The 25,774-nt window shown below is 40.4% G+C and overlaps 1 protein-coding gene and 1 long non-coding RNA gene across 2 annotated transcripts in view; one reads left to right on the top strand and one right to left on the bottom strand.

Moving 5' to 3' along the window:
• The window catches only part of LOC131474512 (uncharacterized), a 93,393-nt gene extending 80,630 nt beyond the window's left edge, over positions 1–12,763 (bottom strand). Inside the window, exons 1-2 of the long non-coding RNA XR_009242296.1 lie at positions 12,701–12,763; positions 11,129–11,186 (exon numbers count right to left, since the gene is read on the bottom strand). This is a non-coding gene — a long non-coding RNA (uncharacterized LOC131474512). The remainder of the gene's footprint in view (positions 1–11,128; positions 11,187–12,700) is intronic.
• Positions 12,764–12,795: 32 nt separating this feature from the next.
• Positions 12,796–17,133, top strand: etaa1b (ETAA1 activator of ATR kinase b). Its single transcript, XM_058652417.1, has 6 exons — positions 12,796–13,039; positions 13,723–13,851; positions 14,041–14,105; positions 14,297–14,403; positions 14,517–15,907; positions 16,511–17,133. Exons 1-6 carry the CDS (start codon positions 13,006–13,008, stop codon positions 16,621–16,623), a joined length of 1,839 nt encoding a protein of 612 aa, XP_058508400.1. The 5' UTR covers positions 12,796–13,005; the 3' UTR covers positions 16,624–17,133.
• The last annotated feature ends 8,641 nt before the right edge of the window (positions 17,134–25,774 follow it).

The following is a 25,774-nucleotide window of genomic DNA, read 5'->3' as shown; positions in this document are numbered from 1 at the left end:
GTGAAGCCACAACAGCAGCCAAGATTTGTTACTCTGCTCAAACAGGTTCAGGGTGAAGGTTTAGTGTGTCAGCAGTACGTCGACAGAAGGTGATGTTGCTGATAGTTGCATCCAATTAAAAGCTGTCTGGCTTTTTTTAGGCTGTGCCTTTGACCCCATGGCACCTTAGTGCACATTTGTGTGCATGTATGCGCCTGCTCAGGTCTGATAGTGCGCCATGTGTTACCTTTATATGGTCAGATAGCAAGCCGTTTCTCTTGTAAAAACCTCTTCAATTATTCAGTGAAGTCAAGTCTCCCCTTTATCTCCCACTTGTCTCCTGTTTGGGGACAACAGAGACAGTGAAGGTGAGGGCAGAGGAGAGGAACGAGAGGAGGAAGGAGGGAAGGAAGGGAAGAAGAGAGGGAGGGAGGGACGGGCGGATGGATTGATGGGAATGAGCGGTTGTCTCCTAAAAAGCATTGCTGCCTAATTACTAGCTCATTTAGATCAGCAACCACAGTTATAAATAACCCAACAGCTGGCGCGATGGAAACAGACAACACCAAACACGGAAATGCAGCACAATATCACAGTCAGCTGAAATAAGCGTCGGAATGATAATGGTGTCTGTGGTGGCAGGAAAGAGTCTGATGTGTCCCAGCATGGTTGTGCTATTTACAATCTAAAAACCCTCAAATGGGCCCAGGGTAAGGGTGAGGTTAAGCGACAAGAATAGATGTTACACAAGGGTTTCATCCCAAAACGGTGTCCATTTTTGTTGCACAAACATCACATCATAAATGTGAAAGTTTTCTACTGCCATGGTAAGGATCCCAATTCATAACCAAAGATTTATTTGTCCAGGGTTTGACCAAACTATAAAATGTATACTTCCACTCCAGTACAGTGAAGGTCACTGGTTGTACTCAAACCTGTCCCACAGTGGTATATAACACTAGGAATCTTACATTCCACTGCAACACAATGACAAGAGCAAATCTACTGTTTACCAGATTCCATTTTGTACATATAAAGCTAGTGAGGATATTATTAAGGCAGGATCATTAGGAAAAAAATACAACTGTTGAGTTTCATCTGCAGGTTGTTAAAACGCTCAGGGTCTGGGACCACATCTCCTCTCATCAGATGAGCATGGGCAGATGCAATTAGTCACATGACTTGAGGCTAAAAACAATCAATAACACCAAAAAACGACTGAGCCTTATTTTATTTATATATTTTAACAATCACAACTGAAACTGAACTGATTTGAATGTCACCAACTGATTCATGTTTCTGTCCATCCTGAACTGGTCGAGCCAATTACGACCACTCGTGAAAGAAAGACGGAAGACCACCAGAGCATTTCCATTAACAACCGAGATGAATTCAGCTTATGTGTGAATCTGCTGTTAAGACAGTTGTTTGATATTATTTATTAAATATACCATCCACATCATGTAATAATCTGTGTGGATTATTTTTTGTACTATGCCAATAATTTTGTTAGGATTGGGTTTGCTTGACTGCTAATGATGCCCCTTTAGAAATAGGAAATTTGAATGGACTAGGGCATTGTAGCCCCAGTTTACTTACTGTATACTGGATATGTAGGTAAACAATCTTTGTAATTGTTTTCTGCCAAAATATCTGGCCTTGCAGCCCAATACTGACCTGTAGTGCCTATATCATTATTAAACAACTTCATGGTTATGTTTAGGCATTTGGTTAAGGTAAGGGAAGGATTATGGTTTGGTTTTATACAGAAAAAGCTCACAGTGACTTCACAGATGGGATTGTGGATTGTGGATTCGCCCGCAACCCAACATCCCAACCGACAAAATATATTTGCTGCTGCACTTGTTTACTTGTCACCATGTTTTCTGTTCTTAGTCACGTGTATTTTTATGTTCATGTGTCTAATTTTATCTGAAATTTAAAATTTTACATTTTCAATTTTTACAATTTTTCAATCCAGAGGCTCACACTACAAGTGCAACTCAAATCCGAGCAACTACAATATTTCCAACTGCATACTACAGAGGACAAAGAAAGGATTTCAAACATTTGTGTCAAAGCTCCCACAAATACAGAGCGGCTTCTTCTGTTAAGCGATTACACAGACAACTTGGGAGTGATATAATTACCTCAAACATGGCAACCCTAGTGGTGGAGCTTGTGGAGGTGATAATATATGGTAATTACCGGGTTTCTAGGGCTGAACAATCTGGAAAGAATGTATTTAAGATAAAAGCATGAAAACAACCCCAGCAGCGTTTTTACATATACAGCGTGATGTTTGCACTGTAAAGGAAGACAATGGCTGTAAACATTTAAGAAATGATAATGAGATAACTGCTGTATCCCTTCTGGAGTATTTTGTTCACGTACAATGTAATAGCAATCCTAGGGAGAGAGTTAGACAATAGAAAGATAAAAATTGTTATCCCCACAAAGCAAGTGAATAAAATTACTGTCTAGACAGTACAAATTATGTTTTATTTGTAACCGTTTATTATTATTTCACAAGTTCATTCTGTTCATTTGGAAGTAAAATCATATGCTTATTTAATGACAGAAATACTGCAGCATAATGCATCGTCTAAACCGTTTTTAACCAGAAACAGCAATATAAAAAATAAATTTTAACTCCGACTATACAAATGAATGACTTTTCCTGAAACTTAATGATGCGCTTTGTGGTTACTGTCAAATCATTGTTCTATTTACACAAACCTTAAATTTGTAAGCGAAATGCAGCTCTGGGACCGACATGCAAGAGTCTTCACTCAGACAAGTCTGTGATACAGCGGATCTGCTTTGGTCGTTGTCTCTTGACAGACATTTTGACAGACATTTTGGCAGCACATGGCAGCTCTACAGTTCAAAACAAGGAGAGCAAAAGACTGTAGCTCTCTGTATAGCAAACAATGGCCAGGTTTCTCTTTTCAGTAAAATGAAAAACCAGAGCAAGAAATATGATCTTTACATCCTGGAACTCAGTAACAGGAATGAAAAATTCTGACGGGCAAACACAGTTTTCCATTCTTGTATTAAAAGATATTCAATATTGCAATATTTAATATTGGAACTCATGTGTCATCTGTTGGTTGACTTGGATGTCCGCCTACATAGGACCTGATCCAGGAGAAAAAGGAACAGATGGGTGAGATCAAGATATCAATTTACTGCATTTATTTTTATGTTGCTCATTTTTCAGGTTCGCTGACACGGGGAAATTTAAAAGTCTCTTGAGTCTATTAAAATAAACTTTGCCTCATAAGCACCGCTGTTATACCTCTACCAGTGTAACCAATTTTAACATCTCTACGCCCAGAGTGATGGAAGGACTCGGGGAATAGAAGATGCTAAGAGTGGGCGGTCCCTTCTGTTGTAGGAAACTCTGGTGAGGGGTGTTCACCATATGCTCGCTGGGTTCCAAGGGAAAAAGGCTTGCACGATAAAAGTGAATGCGGCAGCAACGAGCCCTCCATCAGTGTGTTCAAAGCATCCATATGAAAATGACTATGTACAAGACTTTTACTGAAGCCAAATTAAGATCAAAGGCGACCGCAGGCAGGAGAGCAACAGAGGGGAGGAGGGGGTTGGTTAGGGGCAGAGTGGGAGTTGTGCATGAAATGAAAGTTTGCGCAATATGATGAGCAAATCTGTGTGTGTGTGTATGCGGATGTTAATAATAAAAAGTGGAGAAATTTGTCAATTTATTTTTTACCCTTGACACTGAGGATGTCAATACCAGATTGGAGCTATTTGCTTGTGATGTGACTTCCAGCTGTGGGAAATGAAGTTGTATATTTTCCAAGTGGCCGTTTCCCTGAACAGACTCTGGACAAGATTGAATTTAGTGGACAGGACATGCAGATCTGCAAATATGCAAATAAGCTTTTGATGTTTTGTGTCGCACTATATTTGTTTCCTAAATTCACTCTCACACTGCATGGAAGCAAAATGAAATCAACCCATCTGCGTTAAATGATGCACTGTAAACATTAGTTGAAGAGTACAGTAAAAGTTCACACTAAAGTTCCTTTTTGCATCAAACTGTACATGATATTGCCAAAAATCACAAACTCATCAATATATTACTCTGTTTAACATCACATTGAGGTTTTTCATGTCATGTCTTTATGAACTTCATATTTATTTAGTGTTTCTGCATACACTTAATCAAACAATCAAAAAAGAAGAGAATGTGTTATCCTTTTTTTTTAAAAAACCAAAAAAAAAAACATTAATTTTTACAAAATTTCTATTGCTTGCCCATTGATGATTCTGGGGAAGGAGGCACTTGCTATCGCACCTGGTCAGTTTAGATTTTCCAGTTCAGATAAGACTCAGTTTGCATGTCTTTGGACAGTGGGAGGAGACTGAAGTACAGGGAGAGAACTCATGCACACATGGGGATACATGCAAACACCACCCAGAAAGGCCCTCAGTCCAACCCGGGATTCCAATCAGCGATGACTATAAAACAATGACACCACTTTGTGGCTCCACCTCCTTTATTAAAAAATGTAAAGATTTAGATTGCTCCTAAAGCAGCTGTTTTGTTAAAAGTAGCATTTGTGTTAAATTGTAATGCATAACTTTGAAACTCAAAGCGTTGTCAAACAATTAATCCCATCAGCTCCACACAACTATCTCTCTTTGTTTCTCAGTATAGCGGTGTTTAGATCTTGTGTCGCCCGGCAATGTTTCCACGCTGCTCACAGGAAGTGATTTATTTCATGTCAGGACACACAGAGGCAACATCAACGTTGCACTGGTAAACAGAGATGGCTACAAACAGGTTAGAGTATGAATAAAAACACATAAAGTTACAGTGTTATAGTGAATTCTACTGTCCAGGAAACCCAGACATTCAGGAGTTTGACCGGTAAACGCTTTTTGCTCCTGCCCACGTTTGCACCGTTGATATTATATATAGTTTTTTTTAATCTATTTATTTATTTATTCTTTTTTGCATTTGTGTTAGGTATACAATTATCCAAGCTCCACCAAATTGGTCCAGAAGTGCCAATTAACGCTGCGTTTGTGTGTGTATCTGTGTCATTACCTCGTTTATGAAGCCCTAAAAGTCCATAACAATCAGTTCAGCCACTGCTGAGAGCGCAGGGTTTGATTGTTTTCCTTGACTAGTTACGTCAGTGGTGAATTTCACCACTCCTCTGAACAGCAGCGCCTCCTAGTCCGGGCACTAGAGTCCGGGCACATTCGGTGACGTACAGTGCCAACAACACGTATATTACAATTTTTACAAACCGTAAAACTGTCTTTGTGTGCTTGTTTTGTCATTTAGCATTAGCTACATGCTACGCTTGTGTTTCATTTGCATGTGTGTTTATCATCTCTGCAACCACAACGTTATCCAAGCTACAGGCGTCCTGCAGCAGTCTTTGTGATGGAGGTGGTTCACTTGTCACAGTGTCTTCTGACTCTGGGTCAGACTCCGGATCAAATGTGTAAGGGATTACGGCGAAGGGGTTGTGACGAGGACATTACTCAATGTTTTGATAATTGCTAGCGGTGCATCCGCCTTTCCAGAGGAGGAGCTGCGGGACTGACAGCTGACGTGCCAATTAAGTCACTTCCAGGTAACTGGCCAATCACAAGACAGTGGGAAAGCTCCCGTTGGCTGGCCAATCACAAGACAGTCCGTGTTCTGTGGGTGTGATTTTGGTCTGAAACAGCACGGCTGACGAGAGTGTCACTGATGAGCGATTACAACGGCTTGTTTGTAGCGACTAGGACGTTGTTGACAATAAAAACGACTTGTTTGTAAGTACACCTCCATATCTCACACATGTGAGATAGGACCATGCTATGGCCTATTTAAAAAAATATATTAAATCACAATCTAAATGGTCCAAATTTGGTGAAACAACTGCTACTACAATGAGAGGCTCCAGTCCACATCTTTCTACCATCTCCTCACCGCCTTTTCTTTAAACTCATCCACATCCCTCCTCCTCACTGCGCTTTTCTTTCCTCCTTGCCTCCCTACCTCCCCAGAGGGGAGGTCACATGCTGCAGACCTACTCCGTGCCATCTGGCTGACTTCCTGTCATCTTAACCCAAGAGAGTGAGACTCTGTTGGGTATAAGACAGAAGAATTCCCCACCTATCTTCCCTCCTCCTCCTCTTCCTCCTCCTCCTCTTTCCTTGGGCCCCGCACACCTGAGCTGAAAGGGTGAGAAAAACACACATGGAGAAAACCACAGAGGGAAGAGGAGCCGGAGAGAGTGAGACAAAGAACACAAGAAAGCAATAAGGACAGAAAGTAGAGTAGACTGCAGGAGGGGAAATTAGGAAGCCCTGCAAGCTGCCAGTGCAGAAACATGTGCTACTCTGAGGAAAACTGTAGTATTCTAAACCATGTGGTTTGTTAATTTGTGTTAAAAGAAAATGAACAGTCACTGAGTTCCTCTTTAATCAGAGGATTGTACATATTAATGTATTCTTTGTAGGTTGCCATTAACTCAGATCATTAAATCCAAAAACATCAGGAAATTGTGGTTGAATTTCCATCCAAGCTCACAACAAAAGCACCTTCTCACCTTCCTTGCTATAACACGAGAACACCCCAATTGGTTAAAAGCACATACATGCCAGATTAATCTTAATGTCCCAACCATCATCTTGCATATTAATATAAATATAGCATGGCTGTAGCTCACATCTGAATTTATTGGTTTTCCTCCTCTGCAAATAAGGGGCCTCCAACTGATGAATATTTTAGCACATGTGCACTCTGCGGGACATTTATCATCAGCTTTGCTATTATAAACAGAATAAATGAGCAGTCAAAGACTGCCGCTACACTGTGCTGTATGCAGACAGACCGCCCCTCTGTACACCATTGTTCGTGGCTGCTGCTGCGTCCTCATGTTGCAAAATGGCAGCCATCTCTCCTGCCTTACACGGTGTCTTCAAGCGCAAATGGATAAGGGTTTAGATATAATGCAGAATATTACGAAAGTTTACCCAGACAAGGTGACCATGGAGATGATGGAAAGGTCTGTAACACCTAAAGCAGAGCTGCAGTTAAGACAATAGCTGAAACTATGTTAAGTGAAGCCCTAAGGGAGTCAAGACAGAGGTTAATTGGATATACTAAAATTATGTTATTTCATTACAGATATTAAGTTTTGGAGGATGGCCTGATAAAAACGGATGACATTTTTAAAATAAAGGTAACTCGGATTATTTTACTCCATCCTTGTTGCTAGGTTAATCATTGTCATCTGCATTATCCGTTAATTTGAACAGGGCCGTTGATGTCAGTTTCACAGAGTTTTCTGTTAATGAAGTTTGAGTTTTCTTTTACACCTTTGCTCTTTAGAGGCTTTAATGTTTCCCTCTTTGTAGTGGATCATTCAACATAAGTGAGAAATAGAAAATGTCAATGCTTAGAATCCTGAAATCATACCTGTCATGTTTGCAAATTAAAACAAGACCACCACTGTCCTGCTTTTGATGTTCTCTTCAATCCAAACATCCACTGCTGGTTGAGAGTGCAGTTGGATGCCCTTTAGCACTTCCCGTCCCCCCCGTCCCCCCCCCCCCCATGTGACCAAAAAAGGCTGCTGGGATTCTTTCAGATAGACGCCAAACCACCCTAGGCTGCATCTAACTACTACTAAAACCCACTGATCTGACTCTGCAGAAGCAGGCATTGATTCAAATGCTTTCATTCACAGTCCCAGCCATTGGCAGACATTGTGAAATGGGTGAAATCCCAGCTTGGTGAAGCTGGCACAGAAAACCCAGTATCCTGGATCCCTTCCACTTCAGAGAGCTCTGCCACATGCTAACTGTCATGAGGCACTGCCAACCCAAAGGGGGGTCTTCAAGCGTGAGTAGGGTGTGAGAGAGGATGAAGGTGGCATAAACATTGGGATATATAGCCTACCCGTCACCTACAAACATGGGAGACACTGTCGACTCCTTGGAGATACAGCACCAGCAACCATCAGAGGTGATTATCATTTATGCACACTTCTCTCAGATGAGCTCCATATTCTCTGTCTTGATTGTCTTGCTCACCTGGCAGTCGCCCAGTGTGAGGCATCCCTGGGATTCACAGCAATGATGTGCAATTCCCCCTAACAACGCACACAAAAACGCACACAAAAACACACACACACATACACACGCGTGCCATCTACGCCTGTCAGATCCCTTGGCATGTTCACTCCTCCTTCATAAACACTAGCAGCTGCTTGGGCAATTAGCCATTAGCTCTTTACTTTTTACTATAATACCCAGTCCTCAGAAATCTCTACAATTAGCTCCTTAATTGCTTCTAAACAACCGAGGTGTAACCGATAAATAGAAGAAGGCGGTAGGTAGTTAGACAAAGAAGCAAGCTTCTGGGAAAGGATCAAGCTAGCTTAGGGAGCATGCGGGCTAAACTGTGCAGCCTTTGGCAGTAATTTGTGTTTCTTCTGTGACATGACAAGGAAAGGCAGAGCGGAATAAAAGAAACAAGGCAGTGGAGGACTGATGTCTCATATTCAAAGTGAAAGTGACATGTCCATGCCCTTTATTCTGTGGTCCAACTATCACTTCTGAGAGATGCTAACATTCAGTGTGACAGAGGGCGTTACAGTGACTTTTAGACTGCGGGCCCTCTGGGCGTGGATATGCGTGGCAGCATGATATGACACTGCTCGCTTGACAGAGCAATGGGGCTACCCCAAGATTAAATGTAGCTAACTGTTGATTAAATTTATGTTACATACACACTGGCTGTCCCAGTTAACCTCTTTAACACTGACAACAGAAAACTAACATGGCATTGAATAAAGGAACAGATACGCTGTTTGATGTGTGGTGCTTCACACATTTGCTTAAGAAAATCTAAATAAAAGTACACGTTAAGATATTAGTGCGACTGGTAAGTTCATTTCTTATTAAAAGCGACATTTAATTGACAAACAAATAATCATTTAGAAAAAATGCTTGCTAAATGACTAATAATTTTATTCAATTGAAAACACCTATTGTATATGTTAAATGGTCTATATTTATATAGCAATTTTCTCGACTTGATGACCACTCATACTGTAGTGCTTTACACAGTTCTGCCATTCACGCTTTCAAACAAGACAGTTCTCCAACGAAATGTACAGAAAGGTCGTATGCAGGAATTATGACCTACACTATATTTACATTTTTCAAAACCAGCAGCTCTTGCAGTAGTATAAATGATAGCACTCTGGTACCTTGGATGTATTGTCATCTCGTTTGGTTTTCCCTTGCCAATAGTTATTTAGCTATATGCCTATTGTCAATCTTAAACATCTGATATATGGATTCTTAAACATTAGTATATCAGCTTGAAGGATCTGTGGCACCTAAATTATTTCTTGCACATATCTCTTTCCTGCTCAATTTATGTTTTTCATTCAATAAATCAGAGTGAGTTTCCCTGAAAGATGACGCATGTTGCAGTTCCTCTCAAATCCCATGCATTTATCGTTAGCAATGGTAAAATATCTCCTGATGTTTTGATGAAACAAGAATATTGCCTGAACCAGGGAAGTTGAGGCTCGGACCATAGGTCGTCTCTTCATGACAATTTCTGGCATTCAATCAAAGAAACACATGTGATTGGCTTCTCCAATTCCCTATATTGATAAACTGCTTCCAAATGAAAACAATCAAAGCAGAATGATATAATCAAGTAGAGTAATGCACTGCAGCTTGTGTGTGTGTGTGTGTGTGTGTGTGTGTTATCAATTACAACATACTATTCCCATAGCAGTGCACCTCAGTGAAAATATGTTTTACACAAATCTCTCTGCAACCAATCTACACTGACTCTTCTTACTGCATTTACACACACACACACTGAGGTATACAAGCACCATCTAGTGCTTTATTCTGGAAACTACTCCACAGAAATGTGAAGAATCTCAACTCTTCATTTCATTTCAGTTTGAAGAAATAGTCACTAGTGTGTCTACAAGTCATGTATCATCTCAAGTCGTGTATCACGGTTATTTTACTCTCTCAAACTGAGAATTAGAAATAAAACACAATTCAACACATACATATACATATTCATACACTTAGACCTTGATGTCACATTTGACAATGGTGTTTTAATTATAAGGGTAAATTAAGTTGAGGCTCAGATTTCAACACTGAAATTTACGATAAAACGACCAATTAGCCATCCTGGCATGAAAAAGCCTTACCGTCATCCTTAATCTGACTGCACTGATTTAATAGCGTGTTTGACCATTGATCTTAAGGCTTTGCTCCGACAAATAATGATTTTGTGATATAACAAATTGTTGGAACATTGATTAGAAACCATGTATTATCAAGTGTGACACTTATACAAGTGTGTTGTGGAAAATGAAAGCCTCCATACACTAACAATAGAAAAGACTAAATTGCTTTACAAAGTAAAAAGGGCACAACGTATTCTCAGTCATTGGTGTGTAGGCAGAAACAGACATTCTAATAGGTGACATGAGCTTAAATATAACTGATTTAAACTCCGTTACTAATCTGACCTGCTGGTATCTGGTCATTACTGACTGTAGAAAATTATACAGTCTACCAGTCTGACTTTCGTAAATTGAAACCAGATTGCAGACATAAAATCTGCACCCAACCGACATGTAATACAAACTGTTCCTAACCATTTGTTTGAGTCACATAATAAACGATTGTGTAAAGTGTGATGGACTTGTTGACAATAGTCATGTAATCCACACTAACAACAAGCATCACAACAAAGAATCCACAAACAACCAAGCTTGAGGCCCAGTGAAGCCTGATGACGATGACTTGGCAAACACATGGGCAGAAACAGCTACCAGGCTGTCTGCCATCTAAATAATCTCAAATTGAATGTCTGTATATTATGATGAGTTTGAAAGCATTAACGTGGAAATGCACTATTTGTATCCGACTCTGAAATCTAAACTCCTAATCATTATTAAAAGAAAAGACGTTCAGTCTGTTCACATTCTCATCACACTTTTTTTTCTTTTCTTCACTGTCATTTTAACAATGTTGGATAAAACAGTATATTTGGAAATTTTCTTTGACAACACTGTTGTTCTAACTAAAGTATGGGCATTTGATTTGGAGTGCTTTGTGTTACCTTATCTGCTGTGTCTGTCCTTCCTGGTTTGGCCAAAAGACTTGGGAAAGGGTGGAGCCTGTTTAAATTACAGAGGTTCAGACCAAGAACTGAATCAGCATGGGGGGGTCAGGTTTTACTTTCAGTGACACAGGAATTTACCTCTCTTTATCTGCCATTCCCACACAATGCTTTTAAAATATTTCCTCCTCTTTTTATTGGAGTTTTGTTTTTTGTGTTTTTAAATTGCATTATAGTAGATGTTTATTTTATTTTTATGTTTCCTTACTTTATTCTTATTTATCTATTTATGCCCCTCATCTTTTATAAGCAAACATTTCCACCTAGTGTGCAAATTATTTCACTGATTTTAATATGTTCTCTGTAAGATTAACTCTCATTGTATTATGGCAATATTCTGCTTTTTGTCTTTTCCTTGGCCCATGAAGTTAATAATTACTTTGAAAGAAGTAGAAGAATTCCACGATTTATATATACTCTCATACAAGTAAATCATCTTCAGAAAGTAGGTATTGTCAGCTAGGTTCATGTAAACATGAGCTCCACAGTAATAAATTATTATTTATCATATTTTGGGGTTACTATCTATCATGTGTTATCTTGACTGAACATATGCAGCCTCCTTCTTCTTTTTATACATCCAGTGTCTTCCTTGTTTAAATAACTAAAACAACATGCTTCCATCAGCTCCTTTAAGTTGTGACTAGGTTCTTAACGGCACTACCTCAAGTTTAACCTTTTGCTGTAAAGTTGTTGTCACATGTTTTTAGGGCTAGGATATTTTTAAGCCAAGGGTTAATTGTGTCAGATATTTTGACAGGTCACAGAAGAAAAGCACAGGTGTAAATAATTGAATTAAAGATGGCTGTGTTCCATTCAGCTTTCTCAGTTTCAGATTGCATGAAGACTTTCTGCCACACTGTCCTGACATACAGGAATGTAACAGAGCCATCATTAATTAACATGTGCTCTTCCCTGTTGAAACATGTCAAATGGCTGCTGTAAAAAAAAAAGGCCAAAGGTGTGAGTGTCCATCTCACTCTGGCTCCTACACTGAGAAAGGATTACAGTTTCTGTACAGATGTACAAGACATTGCAGGAGCCATGTTTTACTTGCAAAATAATGACGAATTAGGGGTGGGTCAAATATCTATTGGTGATATATCGTTGTGCGGTTATGAGTTACCCTGTGATTCCCACCCTAAAGTATGCAACAAGTGTGCAACACAGCGTAGCTAAAGACATAGCACTATGCTAAAATTGCAAATTGGAGTCTGACATCACAAAAAAATACTCCACATTATAAATAATTTCTCATTCTGCTAAGGTTAAATTGCACCAGTAATATCTGTGAAGACAACTTTTCAAAAACACTAAACTGTTTTGACTGTGCTAAACTTCAACATACATTTGTTAATGACTGTAGCCCACATTAGCATCTTCAACTAGCATGATTTTTACTGTTGTTTTAGACATAATACATCATCATTTTAACAAATTTAACAATTAGGTATTTATAATACCGATGATGTTGTTTGTCAAAGCTTTAAAACAACTCAGTCAAAGTTTTACCTGCCTCTGAAGCTCAACCGTGACCCCGCCATCGAGCGAAATGAGAAACCTCGTCGGCACCCGTAGTTCGCTGACGTCACGTACAATCATGGCGGCTTGCTGGCAGGGAATCATGCAGTGAATAGACACAACATAGCAGAGCATTATAGCTTCGCTGTTGCCGTTAAAGTGAACCTTTTTGATGCCGATAACAGATGCTGCTGACGCTACTACTGCTGCTGCTGCTGCTGACCTGTGGAGCAGCGTCTCTAAGCGTCATCACTGTAAAACAGTAGCAGGCTGCAGAGAGAGAGAGAGCAGCGCAGATGCCTGGGACCACAACAACACCCGTGTGTAAAGGTGAGGCTGCGGGTCCAACTGCTGCTTCAACACCATTACACGGGAAAAACAACAACAACAGCAACATCCAATGACGTTTAGAAACGTCTGCATTTCTGTTGTGATCGAACTCCAACACACACACAAACAATAACCTCTGTTAGACACCACAAATACAGTATTATTGTTTGTTTGTTTTATTAGAAATGTATTATCTTCGATGGCAGTTGATGAAAATTAATAATAACATCATTATTTATGTAGCAAATGTCAAAATGGGCACTTTAATTCATAAAACAAACAGTGCAAGCATGCAAATATAAATATATCTACATATTTAGACATCAGTAGTGCACATATTGTTTCCCCTTTAAAGGTACAGTGTCTAAGAATTAGTGACATGTAATGGCAAGACTACATATTGCATTAAAAGGTGTTTATGGATGTAAGCAGTCAAACAAATCTCCTCTTCTACTCTCCAACATTTCCATTTTTTTTACTTTAAGTATGTATTAAGTCTCTACAAGGCTACAGAAGCCTAACCGTTTTTATTATAAAGTACAAACATATGTATGGGTAATATATTCTGCCAATAAACCCGCCTTAATGGTAAACACTGGACCTTTTAAATGCAGTCAAATGACTTTTCAAATGTCTTTTGAAAGTCCTCACTTACCTTTTTATTATTTGTTTAACACACACAGATTTGCACAGTCCTCAGCGCAAAGGCTGGAGCATGTACCTAGGCCTGAATAATGGAGACTCTCCAGGTGATGCGGAAACATCGCAAGACATTATCTGGGATCCGACCTCTCCCACTCCAGCAAACGCAGGTGAAACATTTCAAATATTCCGTTTGATCCTGTTCATATCTGAAATAACATACATAAATCCACTTGCTTTCATGAATATCTTTCAATGAAATTATAAAACAAGGTTGTTCTGTGAATGTGAATGGTTATTTTGTGCGATTTACTTTGTTTGTAATGATGATAGTTGATTTTATTTGTCATTGTTTTCAGGCGCTGGGATGAAAAACACCAGAGTTGTGGAGATATCAGATATTGCCAACCGCATTGCCCCAAAGGTCAGTAATTCCTTCCGCCAACCAGTGAATTAACATGTCCAACCGTCCTTTTTGAAAGTTCACTTTTTATTTGAGCAATAAATAGTTTTGTCACAGTGTTCTGTATGTTGCCCTAAACTTTTATGTTTGCTCTTTTCGTATTTCAAAATGAACTGTTTTCTTATTAGATGTTGTGGTTGTCCGTTACACAGGGCATAAAACCGAAAGCAACTGACTCATCTCTGCTGCAGTGGATCGGTGACAGTGCTGTCCCTTGCACACCAGAGGTTTCAGAGCCAAGAGTCAAGAGGAGGTCTCGGTCTGTTATCAATATATAACTTGATTAGTTGTCATCAATAGGAATAGTTTATCCTTTCCTCTTTTGGTTTAAAGATTGTTTTACTTTTCTCTTTTGTTTCATCCTCTCCACAGGCAGAGCAGTGTAGAGGACCTAATGAAACTGGCCAAGCAGTTTGACAAGAACATGCAGCAAGACGAGGAGATTTCCGAGCATCTCAACACTGTCAACAGTAACCACAAAGAATGTGTGAACACTTCCAAATTTAAGCCAACAGAGACATCATTCCGTGGCGACGTGAAAGACCTGAAGTGTCCTTCCTCGTCGGATCAGGTGGAGGCAGAGTTGCACGCTCTGTTTGACTCTTCCACTCAGAAAGTCAGTGGCCCGCTCAGCCAGGGCTCCTCTGTGTCAGCCTGCTCACAGGAATTAAAAAAACTGCCCACGACTACAACCTTAGCTGAGCCCCAACAATTGGAGCTCAAGTTAGCTCACAAGTCCAGATCAGCTGCACAAGCTGCTGAAGGAAAGGGATCTTGTGATGACTTTGACGATGATTGGGAGAATGATGACCTACTTAATGACTCCTTTGTGCTGGCATTGACCCAGAATCCTGACCAGCAACAGGACACCAACCCGACAAACACTTTTCAGCCCAACACTAAGATAAATGCTGCACATTCGACCTCTGTTTGTAAACCGAGTGCAGACACAAACTCTTCCCATCAACGCTCAGACCTGCGCTCTAACCCAAGCTGCAGTTTAATCCAGAAACTGTGCCCCAAACCAAAGACGACCAACCGAAGCACTTTCAAGTTAGAGTCCAACCCACACTTCAAGTTGCAGACGGCTGCCAAAGAGGCTCCCAAGTCCAGCTGCACTGTAACACGAGCTAAACCACAAATGTCCGAACAGAAATCTGTTTCCACAAAGAGGCTGACTACTCCTCAACCTGACAAGATCGCTAATGATCAGCGGGGGGCTTGTGTAGCTGCAGACTCAATTAAAGACATTTCAGACGGCTTATGGGACGAATGGGACGACGATGCGCTGCTCCAGGTGTGTGACAGTGTGGAGCGAATCTCCAACAGTCAGCCACAGCAAGTGAGCCCCAGTAGCTGCCAAGCGAAGGAAGATACTGCTGTAGAGAGACAGCGAAAAACAACCGCACCCGTGCCAATCGGCAAGGCCTGGTCAACAAAAGCAGGTGCCAGTAGCAACCAACAGTCCCCACGTGCTTTTGCGCGTTCTAACTCACTACCTGGGACCAGCAGTGGAACTGTGAATTATCAGGGATGGAACATTGAAATGAAAGGTGCCAACAAGAAGTCAGGGATGTCTCAGAGCCTCCCAGGAAGCCGCGTCAGTCTGGGCACATTTAACCAGTGCAGGGATTCCTCTGGAACTGTGCTGGCCGTGAATGTGGATATGAAGCCACATACAGTGACAACCAGGGCGACAGAGAAGTCCCATCACACAGCCTTCAAGAGAAATGTGTCCGACTCAGCAGCAATAAGCAGCAAAGGTAAGCTGTCTGAATTTTGATATTGATAGACATTAGGATGAAATGGCTTTCAGTGATTTTGTTCCTATTGTCAGTTAAATGATTCATTTGATTGTAGTTCCTTTCTCCCCTCTACCTTTTTCATATAAAGTGACGTAAAACAGATGTCACACGATGATCTTATAATCACTGACAGTTCAGTGCATGTGTTCTCGGACAGTTCCTCCCTAAAGCAAGTAAATATTGTGCCATGTCTTTGATTTGTGATGCTACGGAGTCCAAAACCTCAGGAAGCTTCATTGCCAGTAAACTGCAGATTTATTTTGTTTTTTTGGACACAGGGATTGAAGGGGGGGGGGGGGGGGGTCTGTACAAAATGAGTTTCATTATGCATACCCCCTGGCCCTAGTTGTGGTAGCAACATTTTTGTGTTGACAAATTAAAATTTTGTTTCTTCACAATTGAAGCAGCAGAACACATGGTTTGATTTAGGGCAGATTTCTCTTTCTCTCTTCAGGTTCTCTTCACAAGCAGAGAGAGATTGTCAGCTTTCCTTATGAAACCATATTCATTGTTTCCATTCATTTGTTTTTTTTTCCTCTCACTGTCTTTCCTCCTCTCTAGTTTTTGTCACAAGCCAGATGGCGGGGAAGTGCTCTGCAGCTGAGATTGAGAGGAAGAAACAGGAAGCTTTGGCCAGGAGGCGACTGCGGATGCAGAATGCCTCCAAACCATGACGGAGCTGCATCCTGACTGAAGGGACATTATCATGCTGTAATAAACCTGAACACAACTCGTTAAGTGTTAAGAGTTTCCCGATCAACACGTTTGTTTTTTTTACTTGGCACTTTGGCACAAAATGGAAATATTAAGGACAGGTGAGCGCTTGATATTTATCCAGAACTGCTGGAAGTTTTTGCTGCTTTTTTTTTTTTTTTTCAGTAGTTAGAGTAGTAGAGAGTAGTTTCTATCCATTGAGCAAAAACACACTTTAACTAATGACATTCCCCCCCCCCAACATCATAATTTCAGCTCCATACAGAACATGTCAAGTTTGACTGACAAGAAACGAAATCCATCATGCAATGATGAGAGAGATTATGTGCCTTAAACATTTATTAATACAAACTATTTGGCAATTTCCCTAACTTTGTAATAAAAAAAAACAACATTTGTGGTGCAAAACAAAGACGTTTCTTTTGGGCCATAATGCATGGTTAATTTATGAAGGTGTCTGTTTTATACATGAAAATTTCCTGTTTTTGTTTTGTTCTGTTTTTTTTCTCTCACTTTTTTATTCCCAGAATCAAGTATTATAATGCCAAAGGTGTTATGGCCCGTCTCTGTCAGCAGAGATTATTTGTAATAGCCGTGCTATGCAACTTTCTGTTAATCCAACAGCAATAAAAACAGAGCCATAAATCGTGTGTGTTTTATGCGTTTATATATGCAGCGGATAAGACTGAAATGAGGAAGATGGGCTTGCAACAGGGGATATCATCGTAGTGAGGTGTGACGAGGTGGAAACGTTCATGTCTTTGTTTCTATCTCAGTACCTTAGAACATCATTAGGAACTGAACGGAGCCACTGTTAGTAGGACATACATAGACACTAGATCTATTATTCATGTGGATTATATCTTGTTTCAATACATCACTAATAATCCAAAAACAGTTGGCAGCTAAGAAGCAGCAAATGTAACTTTTTTTTTAAATTGTCAATTTTTCTGCCAAATCTTCATGTTATGTGTGTGTTTCTGCCAAAGTGAAAGAAACATCTGGGACTGCTCTAATCACACTACCTTAAATCCCCCAAATACACATCAAGGTGGATCAAAACACTGACATTAATCTCGTATGTGACATGAACTCAAAACTACACGCACCTTGATGTGTCTAATGCAATTTGTTTGAAACAAAATGCATTCTCCGCAATGTTGACAACTTTTACATGTTTACACAAACTCACCGCAGTTGAAATAAAGATGTTTTGACAGAAGTGAAAATATTCCAGGCCAACAAAAATGTCTGATGGAAATACAGTACAACCGATCACTCAAGCATCAGACTGCTGAATGTTTGGCATCATATCCATATAAATCACAAGCTCAATGTCTTATACCACTGACGATGACATGATCAGAATTGTTTTTAAAACTCCAATTGAAGCCATGGATGATTCATTTATAGCTGTTTTCACCTGTAAAAGACATTAGGTGTCTTTTTTTTTCGCTGCGTCATTCATGTAACTTTGGAGTCAAACAGCTGGACAGGATTTTGAGTGAACACAGTATTGTAGTTACCGGCATCCACTGGTCTAACCTCTGTGTATTTCACTCTGTTGACAGGTCAAGCAGACATGATGGGCCCATTTCACAAACCACTCAAATCTGTTTTCAACAAGGTGCTGCCTGAAAAGGAACACCATTGTGAGTGGTGTGCAATAGCCTCAGTGTGCAGCATATTATTGTTATTAGACATGAGGGATTATTTTAATATGAGGGCTGATTTGTCCTCTAGCCCGCTTATCACTCTACTCACCTGCTGCACTGTGTGTGTGTGTGTGAGGGTAGCACAATATTCGTCTTTGTAATCCCAAGAGAATTCCACAGTGTTGCTCCCTCAAGCCCGTCTCTACAGCCATTACATGCCTGTGAAAGTTCCCAGGTGTGTGAATGAGTGAGGGAGTTTTTGTGTGTGTGTATGTGTGTGTGGTCTACAGGTGTGTATTTTTGAGAATATATCTGAGCATATATATAACAGGTCCCATCCTGCTCTGTTTCTCCTCTCGAACCCAGTCCTACTGTAAGATGGAAGGGCAATTTGGCAACAGAATAAAGGCGCCTGGACTTTATGACTATGATTATGGTTATGATGATGACCAGTATTTATTTCAACTATCTGATGAAACCCTCGGCTAAAGCTAACAGGTGTCGAGCAGGTACAATATCGTGCCTGCTGAAGGATCCCTGTAACGTCGCCATAGAGAGCGAAATGTCGTCCACCAAACAGGAGAATGGGCCGTTTCAGCGCCCGCTCGTCACGGCATACACGGAGCAATTTCTGATTATTGGAAAGGAGTGGAGCACCACAACGTGCTCTTTGTGGAGAGGGAGTGATTTATGGCTGTTAGTCGGGCATAAGGCAGTAATTGCCGCAGTGACGATTATGTTACCATGGCACCTGTTTAAACTGTCTATTCTTATGTGAATGTTTTCATTTTTGAAAAAGGAGAATTTACAGCTTGAAACTGATGTGTGGAGACATTAATTGATGCTGGGAAAGGGCCTGGGATGGTGTGGTAACAATTTAGGGGGGAAGGAGAGTGTGTGATGGACAGATTTGTGTTGTGTCATCTGATCTACTGTTGAAAGCTTGTGAAAAATCAGAACTGCCAGGAATATCTTCAACATGTGAGACAGTCTCTTTAGCAAGTATGATACTATTGTAGAAGAGACAGAATGATTTTCCTGTACAAATTAAACTGCATTCTGAGAAAAACATACTGCATATGAAGTTCCTTTAAAAGAAAAGATTGCAAATACATGTTACTCTGCATGTACACAATTATTATTTGTACTCACAGCCTGACAGCTAAAAAGTGTTCTGTGATGATACTGACCTCTGATCTCTTCTGTAGATGTTTACTTGAAAAGGAGGATTTCTACTTCATGGATCAACGCTCAATGTTTGTTTAAAATCCCTGCGGTGTCCCAGGTTCATGGTTAAAGACCCAGATGAAAGATATAGAACAAAAGAGAAACAAATCACAGATGAAATGACTTTCCTCTCACTCATTAAAAACTGGGACAATTGATGCTTTAATGGGAGGTTTGTGTGATAAGGCTGTCCTTATTGGAAATGCCACATTCCCAAATAATCAAAAAAGAGGTAATTTGAGCTGATTACGTGCAGTTGGTTGTTCAAATTCGAGATTCAAGATTCTTTATTTTGTCATTTTGGGCATAAAACCAGTACAGTCCAGGCACATGGGAATTTCTTGTGCAGAAGTGGAGTCCAGCAAGAAAGCATCACAGAGGAAAGGTAACATAATAAATAAAATAAAACAGAAGTAACAAAAAGTAATAAATAAGCTAAAGTTAAAAATCCTGAGTAAAATAAATAAAACAAATAAGCTATGTCCTGAGTGCAAAGGAACTGTAAAAACAAGGAACTTATTGCAATGATAAAAAAAGACATACATTTGCAGGCGAGAGGAACAACTTCTCTTTAAAATTATAATAATGACAATGGTTTGTTAAGATCCCATTTAAAATGATTAGTTTACTCCTCTTTAGGAGGGAGGTGACAGTCAAAGGTCATTAATGATAATCTAAAAGAACAACAGTGTTCTTTGCGGGATCCAGAGGCAACTTGCCACAATCCACGACATATTAATGCAGCACACTAACCTTTTTAAAGCCAACAGTGAGGAAAGAAACTTTGAAAAGAAAGCTGACCTAGCACCACACTCTTTAAAATTGAATTTGGTCATTTATAAATATATGGTGATGCTCATATAGGGACGAGTGAAATATATTCCCTTCCTTTTCCCCCCTCTCCTTTGCCTATTCTGCACTTATCTCAGTGTGGTGTTGAAGTAGCGGAAGTGAGTAATGAGACCTGAAATCACATACTGTCGTGTGCTGGATTAGCGTTACGTTTGCAGTAGATCGATACGAGCCAAAACTTTCGAAGGATATCCACTCTTCCGCAAAACAGACTTGAAGAACAGCGAACATAAATGAAACTTCTTTAGAAATATGAGCCGAGGTAGCTCTTGCCTCCTTAAGCCAAGTGCAGACCAGCGGCTGGAGATAGCATCTCTAATGGCTTTCCCATGCTGTGAGGCCATGCTGCAAAAAGGCTAAACACGGTTTTCATAGCTTACAGATTACCTCCCAGTGTATGACTAATACATATCACACATACATCACCCCCCCTCCCCCCCCCCCCCCCCCCCCATTTCTTTCTACGTCTATCTTTGCCGCTCTTTCGTCTTTTTGTGTATTTGTGTCACTCTCCACATCTGTCTTTCTGTCTGACACACACACACACACACACACACCGGTGAGAGAAGGAGGTGTGCAGCACTGTAGCAGTGGCCTGTCAGCAATGTAAATGACCTGTGAAGAGTTTCACGGTGTGTGTCATTAGGCAGCTTTAGATTTGTTTCAACAGTGCTTTACCTGAGGGCTCCATTCATGGGCCCCCAGGTATGACCGCCCTCACCACTGGGGGGTTGGGGGGCTCAGCCGAGTGTTGTAAAATTCCCCTATTCCCTCAGTGGTGGACAATCAGTACGTTTCCATGCACGGTCAAGTCTTGACTATTAATTTAGACCAGTGCCCTTGTCCCAGGAAACAAGCACTGGTGGGGAAATGATTTATTGAAGTGTGTCTTTCTCCACTCTGCTAGGGGCAGCTTTTTTCGTATTAGGAGATTTCTGGTTTACCATACGGTCACTTGTCGACGTCCATTCAGTCTTCCTATTATCCATTCACTTAAAAAATCAATTAAGATGATTAAGCATAAAATTGGTTGTTGTCTTATTCTTCTGTCGTTGTTGTCTTATTCTTCTGTCCCGACTCCGTATTATTTACAGGTGTAACCAGGGGTGGGAAGTGTGGCACATATGCACAGGTATGCAGTACAGAAGCAGCTTTATCAGGGCCTGTTAGTCCGACTTTGAGAAATTTGATTTAGCACAATCTCTGTCAGACTAACATGTTTACATATATTTAAAAAGTCTGGCTTTAGTCGGACTTGCACAATAATTTGTTTTTTGCAGCAGAATATATTCTTAGAGTCCAGGATGTTATCAGGAAAACATGTCACCTCAGGTGTTTCAATGCTTTTGTGCTCATGTTGTTAATTCTAAAACAATTTAAATCATTGCCTGCCATTTGTTAGTTTATCAGTAAGTGAATTCAATGTGAAAATTCAAGTGAGGGGTTATTTAGGTTTTAACAAAAATATTCTAATGCAATATCGCAAAGTAATCCTCGTGATTTACAACTCAAATTATTACAGTAAGGAAATAAGTCATGTCAAGGTCAAAGTTACCCAAACACAGTAGTTCTAACAAGCATGAAGATGTCTACCAAAGTTTTGTTATTTTAATGTGAAACATTGCTTTGTGGTGGAAGAGTACCAGAAAAAAAACACACCTCTTTTGAAGGATTTATGAGGGAACTGAAAGCTCTTCTATCAACTCGGCTTCCCTAAGTACCGTATTCTTGTTCATTGTTCAAGCTTGGATTAGCACTATGTTATATTTAAAAATCGTCTCCATCCAAACAGATCCCATATTGATACCCTGGCATCACCACGCTTTCTCAAGCATGCTGATAACATCTGCAAACTTCACCATGTTTTGAGAAGCAGGACTATTGCACACGACCAACAAATATCCCTGTTGCCACATTCCTCCGGCCTACATCTGCCAACACCTTTGCGCTACAATGGCTTTGGTCCTTTTTTCCCCCAGCCCATAATAGTCAGCAAGGGATGTAATGGTCTGTTGACAGGTTTAGGCTGAGGTAATTTTGTTGCTGGGCTTTACAGCGAGGTGCCAAATCTTCCCCTGAGGAAAAAGGGAGCAACAGATGCAGGGAAGCTAGCTATTAGCTTCCTAATACACCCTGCTACTGGCTGATTGTTATGAACATTTGGGGCAAAAAGGGCTGTAAATTGTTTCCATATCAAAGCTTTTACATAAAAGTAATATTGTATTCTTGCAGATTAGTGTTTGCTTTGTTTGAGACTGGATATAATACGTTAGCAGTGGGCTAAAATGTTAAGTGCTGCTAACTCCTGGGAGTTTGGTGCTCTGGAGTTAAAATGGCTCCTGCTGAGCAGAGACACAGTTCATTATTTAAAGCAGGACTACATAAAGCAAGGCCAGCTGAGTGAAACTCCAGCTGCCCGCCACACACACACACACACACACACACACACACTGATGCAATGTAGAAACACACCATGGAAAATGCAAAGGGAAAGCAAGACTGGTTGGGGCCAAGGGGTTCCCTTAGCAATGCACAAAGAAGATCAACATTTACTCTCACACACACACACACAGATGACAGAAGCACCTGCCACTTCACCATCTCCTGTTGAGGACCCAAGGTTAGCCACCCTAATGCCCCTTTAAACCCGGTTCAAACTTCCAGAGTTTTGTAAGTCGCGGCTAATCACCCTTAATCGGCTCATGATCAGCAGGCGGCTTAAATGCCAAGTGTGAAATATTCAAAGACGAGCCCGTGGAGACTTACCAGTTCCTCTCTGACACGTTACGGATCTAAATGGCTGGAAACAGTGTGGCCAACTCCTCAGTAAGGAAAGTAGCTATTGGCTGTCCTAAAAGTCATTAAATGATGTCATCACCTAATTTGCATAATTGGCAGTGTGTCTGTACATGTTTAGAACTACAAATGACTTTCTTCTGTCGATTCTTGTTTTTTAATGGGCTTTAAAGTGACCCACTTTTACTTACTTGGTTTGGTTTTCAACCTGATGATCCACTTAGGAGCCGACAACAATTCACAGTAAAACGTGAAAATATTTAACCATAACATTTTTATAAAAAAAATATGTATACAATCTACATTAATGGACCTAAATGGACCAAACGAAACAATAGCAAAAAAAACTGTCAATTGCAATGTGAGAAAATGATGGTAACTATAGTCTGGCCCTAAAGACAATTTTACTTTCACGGCTCCAAAAGTCACCAGAAAAGTCACTAGGTTTGTCACTGGTCACTTTTTTTAAAAAGAGTCGCTAGAGGGGTTTGAATACTCGCTAATTATTATGACACAGTCGCTAAGTTGCCAACACTGGCTGGAAATGAGAAGAGACAATAAAAACACACATCAACCACTGAGTTTTACAATAAAAACTCTGTGGTTGATCTGTAGACAGGAAACCCAGCTAAATCAAGCCTGGTTTTGCCAATAATCGCCTGAGTTACTTATCACATGTGTTTCTGTGTGGGCTTGTCTTGGTAAAAATCTTGAAGTGTGAACTCACAGAGACTGCATGGACTCCCGGTCACAAGACAATGTCGTGTGTATGTGTGTGTGTGTGTGGGGGGGAGATGCTCCGTGATCCTCAGACTCTGAAGGTCGTATAGTGTGAACATAGGTTAAGTCTCTCAACCTCTCCACCGCACATGCACAGGATAACACAGGATACTACACATATCCACATGCTGATGATGAGTGGTTCATGATGCTGAGTCACCTTCAGTTCACTTCAATACAATTGAATTCCAATTTAATTTGATTTGATTCGATTCAAAAGACTTTATTTGTCCCCATGGGTCAATTCAATGGCTCATAGAATAGTCATAAAAGACATTTAACAGTTAAGAAAATGCACAATGATTAAATGCACAATGGAACAGTGGGTGCTAACTTGTAAGAGGCATAAATGCAGTATATAAAAAGACAGAAGTAAATAAATGCAGGTATATATAATACATGTTAGATCATCAGCTGCAGAGAAAAGTCGCTTTACACCGTATTTAAAGCCAAGAAGGTTCTTCATTCAGATTCCGGTTACACCGATGTGTCTCTGTGCAGCGTTTGCATGTTCATGCTACTCCAGTTTCCTCCTGCAATCCAAAGACATGCAGATTTGGGGTGAGGTTAAGTGGAGACGCTAAAGTGACCACAGATGTGAATGTTAATGTTGTCTCTAATGACCTGTCCAGGGTCTATCTTGACTCTTGGATGGATGGAAGTTAGTTAGATGAATACTACACAAGCACAAATTAATATACAAATGTCATCTCACCGTAAAGATATTTTGAAGTAACTTCTCTCAAACACACAGGAATACAAACCCATGTTTGGAGTCACAGGTTGGTCCATATCCAGAGCTCAGTGGAGTCCACTCATTCCAGTAATTCCAGTTCCTGGCTGTGATAAACTATGACAGACAGAAGAGGTGTAAAGAGGCTCATATGGACAGAAGATCAACAGCTCTCTCACACAGTTATAAGATGATAATTCTTTGTTATGTTCACTAATATACACCCTTCCTCGCTCGCACACACACAAACGCAGTATAAGCCAAGTTGGATGCCAGGAGAAAAGAATGGCAACACGGAGCATAGCAATACTTGTAGCACAGTCTTCTCCTCAAAGGCAAATTTGGAGTCCCCAGTCAAATTACTTGAGCTGTTTCCGAATGCAAATATGTGTTATCAAATCAACAAAGCAACTAAAGATGCAAATCGAGAGATCTGTGCTGCTCGTTTAGCAGCTGTTGGGAAGAAAAATAAATGAAACATTTCCATCAAGGCTTCACTCCTTGTTTTCTCCGCTGAGAGATAAACACAGATTTGTATGTTTTTGTTTGAAGATTTGCTCTTGAAAGTCTTCACAAGGAACTGGGTCGCTTCTGGCAGTGAGGGAAATCACTATGCCTTTTAGTCCCTGAAACCCACCCTCCATTTTTTTTAGTTTGTTTGTTTGTTGTGTGTGTGTGTGTGTGTGTGTGTGTGTGTGTGTTGGGTGCAGCTCATTCCAAGTTTGCAGTCTGTCAAGAGAAGCTGAAACAGGGGAGTCATCCGAGCCAAAATGGTGAGTTCACCCTGCAGGAAGCATCCACCCTGCCCTCGGAATCGAGGCTGGCATTAAATGTCCTCTGTGAGTTTGCCTCAGACTTTGAATTTTGGCGGTTGTTGAAGACTTTCCTTGCATACTCCTACCTGTACCTGAAGTACATTAAAAATGGTAAAACATCATTGTCTGTTAAAATGGCCGTGGGACCTCATCATTCTGTAAAGTGGGTGCAACAAGTTAATACTCTAGTTCTTTAATTAGGGAGGTTATTCCGAGGTATTCCTCCTTGAACCGGCTGTAAGAAGCAGGTGTG

Source organism: Solea solea, chromosome 15 (assembly GCF_958295425.1).
Source record: "Solea solea chromosome 15, fSolSol10.1, whole genome shotgun sequence".
In the NCBI taxonomy this organism is placed as follows: domain Eukaryota; kingdom Metazoa; phylum Chordata; class Actinopteri; order Pleuronectiformes; family Soleidae; genus Solea; species Solea solea.
Note: the sequence above shows the minus strand (reverse complement) of the source record. Positions and strands in the feature narration are given on the sequence as shown.

What these genes read in the sequence shown, in the direction of transcription:
- etaa1b (XM_058652417.1), top strand. Translation starts at nt 13,006, where the DNA reads ATGCCTGGGACCACAACAACACCCGTGTGTAAAG. An exon ending in CCAACCGCATTGCCCCAAAG is followed by an intron (nt 14,106 to 14,296) that starts GTCAGTAATTCC and finishes TCCGTTACACAG; the next exon opens with GGCATAAAACCGAAAGCAAC. An exon ending in AGAGTCAAGAGGAGGTCTCG is followed by an intron (nt 14,404 to 14,516) that starts GTCTGTTATCAA and finishes TCCTCTCCACAG; the next exon opens with GCAGAGCAGTGTAGAGGACC.